This window comes from Myotis davidii, unplaced genomic scaffold (assembly GCF_000327345.1).
Source record: "Myotis davidii unplaced genomic scaffold, ASM32734v1 scaffold233, whole genome shotgun sequence".
Classification (NCBI taxonomy): domain Eukaryota; kingdom Metazoa; phylum Chordata; class Mammalia; order Chiroptera; family Vespertilionidae; genus Myotis; species Myotis davidii.
The window spans coordinates 3,216,200-3,226,736 of record NW_006285917.1 but is presented as its reverse complement, the minus strand read 5'-3'; the positions used below and the strand labels follow the sequence as shown (position 1 = coordinate 3,226,736).

General features: G+C 41.7%; 1 protein-coding gene across 1 annotated transcript in view; it reads right to left on the bottom strand.

Moving 5' to 3' along the window:
* Positions 1-10,537, bottom strand: part of TFCP2 (transcription factor CP2) — a 73,326-nt gene that overhangs the window by 25,009 nt on the left and 37,780 nt on the right. Inside the window, exon 2 of the mRNA XM_015559560.1 lies at positions 1,435-1,586. Coding sequence (XP_015415046.1) covers positions 1,435-1,586 — 152 coding nt within the window. The remainder of the gene's footprint in view (positions 1-1,434; positions 1,587-10,537) is intronic.

Below are 10,537 nucleotides of genomic sequence, written 5' to 3'. Positions count from 1 at the left end.
CTGAATCAAAGTACATGTTATTTCTCGAGTCTCGGGTATTCTTTCTCTCTTTCGGAGTTTCACATTTACTCAGACATATGCATGCCCAAAACACTTCATAAACTCAGCCCAGATGATTGACATATTACCAGTCACGATGGGTAAAGAACAGACTTGTAAGGCCCTCCCAGCTCTGGGATTAGAGTATCATAAATCTATGGGCATCCAGCAGACATCCCCAGGCCAAATGCAGTCTCCTAGCACCAGTCATTAAGGTTTTTAGGTAACAGCTAGACAGATACATTTGCTAAGGATGGAGTCACAGAAAAATAGCAAGAGCATGGCCCCTGATTTCTTTGCAGAACTGAGATGCTAGCCCTAGACTCATGCCTTCAGACATTTTTTATGAGATAGAATAAATAGGTTGGTTTTTTAAAAAAATATGGACCTGGAGAACATTATACTAAGCGAAATAAGCCAGTCAGAGAAAGATAAATATCACATGATCTCACTCATTTGTGGAACATAATGAACAACATAAACTGATGAACAAAAACAGATCCAGAGACAGAGAAGCATCCATCAGACCGTCAAACCTCAGAGGAAAGGCAGGGGCTGGTGGGGGAAGGGAGAGATAAATATCACATGATCTCACTCATTTGTGGAATATAATGAACAACATAAACTGATGAACAAAAACAGATCCAGAGACATAGAAGCATCCATCAGACCGTCAAACCTCAGAGGAAAGGCAGGGGCTGGGGAGAAGGAGGGGAGAGATCAACTAAAGGATCTGTATGCATGCATATAAGCATCACCAATGGACACAGACACTAGGGGGTTGAGGGCACGAGCGGGGTTGGGGTGGGGGGACAATGGGGGAGATAAGGACACATATGTAATATTTTAATCAATAAAGAAAAAAAAAAGAGTTTATGCACCTTGTCCAAGGCCATACAACTGATAAACAATAATGCTGAGTAGGGTAATTCTTCTCAAATAGTAACCAATGAGGATGTTCAGGGAACATGGATTAGAAAAAAGAGGGAGATGGAAACTAAAAATGGGCACACAGACAGAAGAAGCTATTAATAGATATCACACATGACATTAAAACTCAAATATCTGAAGTAAGCCTTGGATTTTGACAGTCTACCCTAGAAAGGTGCACTTTAAAAAAATATTTATATGGATTTCAGAGAGATGAAGGGAGAGGGAGAGAGTATCACCGATCGGCCTCCCCCTCTCAACCCCCCACTTGGCATTGAGCCTGAAACTCCAGGCATGTAGCCTGACCAGGAACCGAACCTCAACCGCCTGGTTCATGGGTCGACGCTCAACCACTGAGCACACTGGCTGGGCCAAAAGGTGCACTGTTTACATAAAGTGTACCTAATTAAATGTCATGAATCCAGCAAGTGTGCAGTAATACTAACAAACAAGGATGCATCTAACCTTGATTGAGATATGTCAGGGTTTCGTCGTGGAGTTTCACTGCTGGAGAGGTGGCAGCACAAAGCACATACTGAAAAGGTAGGATTTTATTCTCATTATCAGGAGGCAGACTTGACTCTTCTTGCTTAAAAATGGGCAAGGCAAGGACATCACTGAAATAAAGCACATAAATGACTTTTGTTAACATCTGACAAAGGTGCAAGAGCAGATTTATTGTGGAAGCAATTTAACTGCAAGTTGCTTTGGCAAACCGTAAATATTACTCACTTCTTTGGAGTTTCTTCCCAACTATTCAGTTCAGATTACCAGCTGTGATATCCCACTGACCACAACAATGTGAGTAATGACAGATATTCACTGTTAAAACCACCTAAATGCCCAGACTGTGTTTCTAGGGAACACAGACAGGTGTTTCTAAAAGGGCTCTGAAAATCGTATATAGAGTTCCAAAGTCACAGTTTAGGACACTCAGTAATATATCTGTTCTCTGAAATGCACCAACTGCAGTATCTTTATTGAGCAGTCCCCCTTTATCCACAGTTTCAGTCACATGCAGCCTGAAAACATTAAATGGAAATTTTCAGAAATAACCAGTTCCTAAATTTCAAGTTGCAAACCATTCTGAGTAGTGTGATGAAATCTCATGCTGTCCTGCTCTGTCCCACCCAGGACATGAATCATCCCTTTGTCCAGCATATACTTGGTATATGCTACCCACCTGTTGGTCACTTAGTAGCACTCTCAGTTATTAGATATTTACAGAAAGAGAGAGCATGAGAGAGAAAGAGAGAGAGAGGACACACACATATTCCTTTTATTATAGAGCAATAAAAGATGTTAGTCTTTGGGAGACTTTATTGCCATACATTTTTTTTTCTAAATTTTTTAAAAAATTATTGATTTGAGAGAGGTGGAGGAGGGAAAGGAGGAGGGGGAGAATGGCTGATTCTTGCATGTGCCCTTACCGGGGATCAAACTCACAACCTTGGCGTATCAGGACAATGCTCTAACCAACTGAGCTAACCAACTGAACTACTGGGCCAAGGTGCTATACATCCTTAAGTACATCACATTTGATGATTCCTTGAAAGGAAGGGCTAGTGAAGATTACCAGGAATCAAGGAAAATAAGATATTGCAACATAGCAACAGCTCAGCCTTTAGGAATGTAGAGTGTTTTTCTTCCTTCTCAAATGTCAGTGCCTAGCAAGGGTAATATATAGCAACAGTTCCTAGACTTCTCAATATAATGTGGCATTACACCTAATCCCTCATGACTAAGCAAAGGACTATCATTTGAAGCTGGAATTCTAAAATGGATTCTAAAGTTACCCCTAAAATTAACTCAAAATAGTACAGCTAAACTCAATACATAAAACTATATTTTCTCATCAGAGGATTTAGGATCTAAAAACCTCAAATATATCTGAATTACTCATGTTCTTGGTACACTGAATTTCTTTTACTCTGCTGTAAATTCCACATTCCTATAGGTGGAGGCTAAAGGTCTCCAGTAACTACAGTTCCAGGCCCCTGCTTATACCACAACAGTAACAAATTCAACGAGGAACAATTTTGGAAATACAGAGAAGTCTCCTCCTTCTCAGAGGTAAGTTGAGTGCAGATTAGGAAATCCCACTCTGGTAGACTCTAACAATGTATAATAGTTGCTAACAATGCATAATTTGGCATTTTATTATATTCTCTGATTCCTTCATGTATTTAATTCATTCAGTGAAACATATGCAATTTGAAGGAATAACTTTTTAATGTGCTTATTAGTAAACTAGAGGCCTGATGCACAAAATTTGTGCTTGGGTAGAGTCCCTAGGTCTGGCCAGTGATCAAGGCTGATCGGGGCCTTCCAGCTGCCAGCTGAGGCCTTCCTTCCAGCTGCCGGCCAGCACCTTCCTTCTTTCCGTGCCACCCCCTGGTGGTCAGAGCATGTCATAGCAAGCGAGCGATTGAACTCCCAGGCTCCTGCTCAAACTCCCAAGGGGACCCTTTTATATTAGCCTTTTAGATAGATAGATAGATAGATAGATATTTGTTGGTATGATTCATACTTTTGTTTATTTTCATTGTCCCAAATACTCAGCCCTAATACACTGTAATCATTTTGGAATTCTCAACATCTCATAGTACTTCTAATCGAGGATAAGGATACAGAAATCTTACTGTTAAAAAGATAAATTGTATGTATATATATATTTAAATTTTTTTAAATTAATTTTTAGAGAGAGGAAGGGAGAGGGGTGGAAGGGAGGGAGATAAAGAGTGAGAGAGAAATATCGATGTGAGAGAGAAACATTGATCAGTTTCCTCCTGCATGCATCCTGACAGGGGCTTGAACACAACAACCTGGGTATGTACCCTGACCAGGAGCCAAACGCACTCCCCACCTTTTGGTGAATAGGACAACACTCCTACCAACTGAGCCACACCAGCAAGGGCTAAGTACTGTGTATTTTTAAAATATGCATCGCTAAGTGGAAATACATACCTGGGAGTAGAGGCCTAGCAGAAATCATTACTAACAGTGATCTTCCCTGTAAGTAACTGGGATTCCCTGAAGAGCTGCTTCTGATATAAATTACCCTTCTCTGACTAGTCTCTACTAATTCACAACTATGGTTTAATTTTCTCCCTCAGGCCTACCAGCTGTGGAATGCCCTCTTCTAAAAGATCCTACAGCACAGAAAGGGAGAGGTTAGATGAGCTCTATCTTGAATAAGAGAGGCAAGCAGACAGGTGTCCATAGCATCTAAGGAAATTAGAAACTAACCGGGGACAGTAAGATGTCATGAGCTCCTAACTTCTCTATTTTATAACCTTCATTTCACCATGATGAAAATATCTGAAAAGATGCCAATCCTATATAATAAAAGGCTAATATGCAAATAGACCGAACGGCAGAACAACCAAACAACCAGTCGCTATGATGTGCGCTGACCACCAGGGGGCATGCGTGGAACATGGCAGGCATCAGCCGTGGCCAGATGGTGGAGCAGGTGAGCGGGGGCGCCAGACCAAGGCAGGGCACCAGTCACTGTCATTGGGGCGAGCCTCTGGTGGTTACTGAAAATTCTTTGCTCCCACGCGCCATGGTCCTGCCCAGTGCTCGCACCTGCTGCTGGCGCTGGCCCCACTCACACCTGCTGCTGGTGCTGGAGCCACCACTCACACCCACTGCTAGCACCAGCCCTGCTTGCACCCGCAGCCAGTGCCGGAGCCACGACTCGCATCCACTGCTGGTGCCCAGCGCCAGTCCCATTTGCTCTGCGCCATCAGCGGGTGCAAGTCGTGGCTTCCAGCCCTAATTGCCCCTGAGGGCTTCTCCACTTCCCCCTGCTAGACAGGGGTCCTGGGGCTGCAGTGGGAGGGACCTGGGAGGGGGGCACGGAGGATGGGCCGAGACCCGGCCCTGTGCCTACCGCAGCCTCGCAGGCCACAGTTCCTTTCAAGGTGCACAAGTTCGTGCACTGGGCCCTTAGTATCACTATATCAGTTATACTGTAAAAGGGCAAGAATTGAAGATACTACATTCTATTCTGAGGTCAGCTTCAAAAGAAAAAATAAATCCAGTAAATAACTGGTCATAAAGGCCCTGGCTTAGGGAGCTGAGCTGGTTAGAGCATTGTCTGGATATGCCAACGTTGTTAGGTTGATCCCTGATCAGGGCACATACAATAATCAACCAATGAATCCATAAATACGTGGGATAACAAATCAATGTTTTTTATTGATTTTTTTCTCAAAAATCAATAAAAAAATGTATTTTTTAAAATATATTTTATTGATTTTTTACAGAGAGGAAGGGAGAGAGATAGAGAGTCAGAAACATCGATGAGAGAGAAACATCGATCAGCCGCCTCCTGCATACCTCCTACTGGGGATGTGCCCGCAACCCAGGTACATGCCCTTGACCAGAATCGAACCTGGGACCCCTCAGTCCGCAGGCCAACGCTCTATCCGCTGAGCCAAACTGGTTTCGGCAATAAAAAAATATTTTTAAAAAGAACACCAACAAATGCTGGATAAGACATTTTTAAAAAGTAACTGGTCATAACATCTTTAAAGAGGAGAGAAAATAACTGATTTCCTTGGATTTTTGGGAAAGAGATGCCCTGCAAGTTTTAATATGAAGCCAGTGAGATGTCCTGACTACTGAGTAATGGTGAAATTATCTTACTTTCTTGGTTAAGAGTCTGCTGTCACAAAATGATAAAAGATTTCTGCTAGCTGAACATCTAGTGAAAAACCTCATTAAACTAAAAAGCAGCACATATAATTTTAAAAATTGCGTTGCTAATTATTCTACCACCCAGAAGACATAAGAAATAAGTAGAATTATATTCTGAACCTAATTTGACCAAGAAGAAACTGATCAGAAAAGAGGACGTGGTGGAGCCTCAAAAGAAAGCAACCCAGCCAAATAGACAGGAAGAACAAGGAACACAGCAGATGTGATTCCTAGCTTTTTAAAGAATAGGCTTCAAAAGTGAGGACAGGACCCAAGCCCATGGATGTGAGGTACTAAAAGGGAACACAAGATTGAGGTTCTCAAAAATGAAGTTCTGCCAATTTCACATTATCTGAGATGGCGCGGGGAGAGGATTGGAGGTGTCTACAAAGACTAGACAAAAAACTCACCAATCAACTCAGAATTAGAAGGGGGTGCACAGTAAAAATACATACAAAAGGAAAGGAACTATTTTTAAAGTGGTACTGACATAAATAAGAAGCAAGCTTGAGCTGAAACCCACAATGCGCTGAGACTTGCAAAAAAGGTAAGAGAAGCACAGGTCCGCTCTTTGATGTAAATGGCATATGACTAGTTAATATGAAGCAGAGACAAAGAACATCTCAATTCCTGTTTTTCTCCTATCTTTTCTGTAGTAGTAGTAATTTTTAAAATGAGGCAAGTATAGTCTCCCTACCTTAACCAAAGTGATCTGACATGAAATCTGGGCAAGACTAAGAGATTTTTAAAAGAATAGTTTGAGTATTTAGGCAGGGCATCAGGAATCACTAGGAGCCATAAGCAAACAAACTCATATTCCCTTTTTATATGATTTGACCGGGGAATGCTGGAAACATAAATATTTCTGGATTTTAGCAATGTATAAAATAAAGTCTCTCTTGATATCTCTGTTCAAGGTGAAAAATATGAATTATGCTATAGTTAAGTGGCTTTACAGATAACTATACAACTGTACCTAAAGAGTGCAAATAAACTAGGAGGTATAGTAGTATTCCACACGACCCCAGAGAAACTCGTCCTCTGCAACATTTTAAACAAATAAATGACTTGATAAGGACACTGAAAAGGATGATGATCAAATATGCAAATCACAGGAATCTGGGATGGAAAAGCAAATATCCTATATGATACAATCAACTTGTAAAATAATTCTAATTGGCTGGAACAGGAGGCTAAATCTAACAGGATAAGATTTAATAAGGATAAATCAAGCCATACACTTTAAACTAGAAACAGCCAAGTGATCCAATATATGTAAGAAAGACTAGGCCCGCAGTGGTTCTCAACCTTCTGGCCCTTTAAATACAGTTCCTCATGTTGTGACTCAACTATTAAATTATTTTCGTTTCTACTTCATAACTGTAATGTTGCTACCGTCATGAATCGTGATGTAAATATCTGATATGCAGGATGGTCTTAGGTGACCCCTGGGAAAGGATCGTTCGACCACCAAAGGGGTTGCGACCCACAGGTTGAGAACTGCTGGACTAGGGCTTTAAAAAAAATCGATTTCAATGAGATAAACAGTGTGATATGGTTGCCAAAATGCTGATATCAGCTTTCATGAAAAACACCATCTGGCCCAGCTGGCATGGCTGAGCGGTGGAGCATCAGCCTCTGAACCGGGAGGTCATGGTTCGACTCCCGGTCACAGGCCTGGGATGCGGGCTCCATCCCCAGTGTGGGGTGTGCAGGATGCTGGTTTGAAGCAAAGAAGTCTTGTTGGATCCACTCTATAAGGATATTCAATTCCATATTCAGGGTTGAAAGAGTCCCCCTTAAAATGTTCTCCAAAAGAACGGGGCACGCTCCCTCTTGGGAGCATGCCCACACCCTTCTTCCCTCTCAGGCATACATCTCCTACCAGAAGTCCTCAAACTTTTTAAACAGGGGGCCAGTTCACTGTCCCTCAGACATTCCACACATGCGCACTGTGGGCCTGGGACGAGTTGGCTGCTAAGCAGGACAGGCAGTGGCGGCAAAAACACCCGGCCGGCCAGATAAATGTTTTCGGCGGGCCGCATGTGGCCCACGGGCCATAGTTCGAGGACCCCTGTAAGCTGTAAGGGTCCCCACCAACCAGGGGAGCACTGGGTAGTGGCAGCTCGTCCCAGGCTAACCCCCTGAACCTGTCTTCAATGCCCCCTTTCTTCTGACTTTCCAGTGAGCCAAAGCAGCCCTGACTTGGCTCATTTCTTACCTTTAACATTTCTAGAGAGGAAAATCAGCCCCACCTAGTCTCTCTCCTGTTGCTTCTTCTATATTAAGCCCTTCCTTGTTTCACTGTCCTCAGCTTTAATAAACATGCTCTCAAAATAAAAAAAAAAATAGCCCAGCCAACCTACAAAGCAGGAGGTCACGGTTTGATTCCAGGCCAGACCACGTGCCCAAGTTAGGGACTCAATCCCAAGTAGGGGGCATGCAAGAGGCAGCCGATCAATGATTCCCTCTCAACATTGATGTTTCTGTCTCTCTCCCCCTTCCGCTCTGAAATCAATAAAAGTATTTTTAAAATAATTAGTTAAATTAAAAAAATAAAAGGACCTAAATATTTTGAGCCTGTTAAGGTCTTAAAAGCTGTGTTGGGATATGCCCAGGGATCCTATATATTATTAGAAAATACTAATAGATAATAGTATTCAGGAAATACACTAGTTCACTGCTATTATAGTCCAAAGTATATGCCATAGCATCTGCTACAGAAGGCAGCAACCAATTGATAACTACAAAAGTCTGTATATGGGCTAGACCAGCCGTGGGCAAACTACGGCCCGTTTGAAATGAATAAAACTAAAAAAAAAAAAAGACCGTACCCTTTTATGTAATGATGTTTACTTTAAATTTATATTAGTTCACACAAACACTCCATCCATGCTTTTGTTCCGGCCCTCCGGTCCAGTTTAAGAACCCATTGTGGCCCTCGAGTCACAAAGTTTGCCCACCCCTGGGCTAGACCAACTGGCTTATGAACCTGTTTATATCTTTTAAAAGTTCATTTCTACTTTTGTGTATTTGCCATGACAAAACAAGGCACAGATGACATCTGGGCATGCTAAACCTGTATATACCAAATCCAAAAGACTTATCAGTATAGTATTTTCTAACACAGATGATTCCTAAAAATTATACTCTTTTTAGATTTCTTAAAAATTCTCACTGAGGATATGTTTAGCAAGAGGAAGAGAGAGGGAGAAATATCGATTTGGGTACCTCCTGTACCCACCCCAACGGGGGATTGAACCCCCACCCTAGGTATGTGCCCTAACTGGGAATTGAACCCACAATGTTTTGTTTTGTTTTTTTAAAAATATATTTTATTGATTTTTTACAGAGAGGAAGGGAGAGAGATAGAGAGTTAGGAACATCGATGAGAGAGAAACATCGATCAGCTGCCTCCTGCACATCTCCTACTGGGGATGTGCCCGCAATCCAGGTACATGCCCTCGCCCGGAATCGAACCTGGGACCTTTCAGTCCGCAGGCCGACGCTCTATCCATTGAGCCAAACCGGTTCCGGCTGAACCCACAATGTTTTGATGTACGAGAGAACATTCCAATCAACTGAGCCACCCGGTGGTCAAGGCTAAAAATTATATTATTAATTGAAGTCAAGACATAAAAAGGTTTTCAATTCTTAGAAAGTTTATATCTTCTCCATTTGGGCAAAGTGATTCTAATGAACTATGATCTCAGAATACACTCTTCTAAAATTATGTATGAACTAGCTGGTAGTAAGTGGAATAGAAGTTTCCTGAGGTACTGTACATGTGAGAGAGCCATCTTGATTGTCCAACATAATGCAAATCTGCACAATCCATCCAGGAATTCATGAGAAGTCAAATTATTGTTTCAAGCCACTACATCTTAGGGGTGGTTTGTTAAGTAATAAGATAGAGGAGCAGGCCCCTGTTCCAATGTTTCTATAGAATTCTTTACGACAAAACTCAATAGAAGTGGTGAATATGTAAAGGAAGATATTAAATTGCTCACTCACACACACAGAAAAAACAAAAGGGTACATTCCAAAAGCCACTGTATAGCACTTAAGGAAAAATAAACAAAGCACAGAACCACTTTACTTACACAGTCAAACCTTGGTTCTCGAATGTCTCCTATCTCAAACAATTCAGTTCTCGGCCACCGAAAACTGTCTCGGTTGAAAACTTCAGTCTGGACCTAACAATCCTTTCATGCTGATACCTATATAATGAGTCATGAGTCTCTCAGATGACAAAGAAGAGAATGCTGGAGTATGAGTCAGTTTACTGCTAAATCTGGTGTCAACTGCTCAGGAATCTGTGCTGTGAATATTTGAGAAATATCACCATGACAAAGGAATAACAAACCTTGCAATAAACTTGTTCATTGACAGTGCAAGTGTTTTGCTTCAGGCAAGTGTTAAAACACAGGCAAAAACAAACATCACTGGATAGGTCTTCTGTGAGACAGAGGCCCAGGGAGCCTGAAGCATGGTCTAGCGGAGCAAAGAGACAAAAGAAAGGATCCAGGAGAACAGCTACCTGAAGCTTTTTATGGAAGGGGACTCTCCAACAATAACATCCCTCCATCGCTCCTCAGTCATCAATAGCTCTCAATACTAAAGGTAAGTTCTAGGATGTATGTAAATTTTTATTTTTTACTGTACATTCCATTTCCTTTTTGTTAAATTGTTGCTTTTATTTTATGTCCTTTTGTTTTTAAAGTGTTTATATATTAAACAGTACATTAGACATGTGCTGTATACAAAGAAGGTTAAAACAAGGAATCATTTGGGGGTCGGGAACAGATTAGTTTTTACATTATTATTTCTAATGGGGGGGGGAGATGATTTAGGTTTCAGG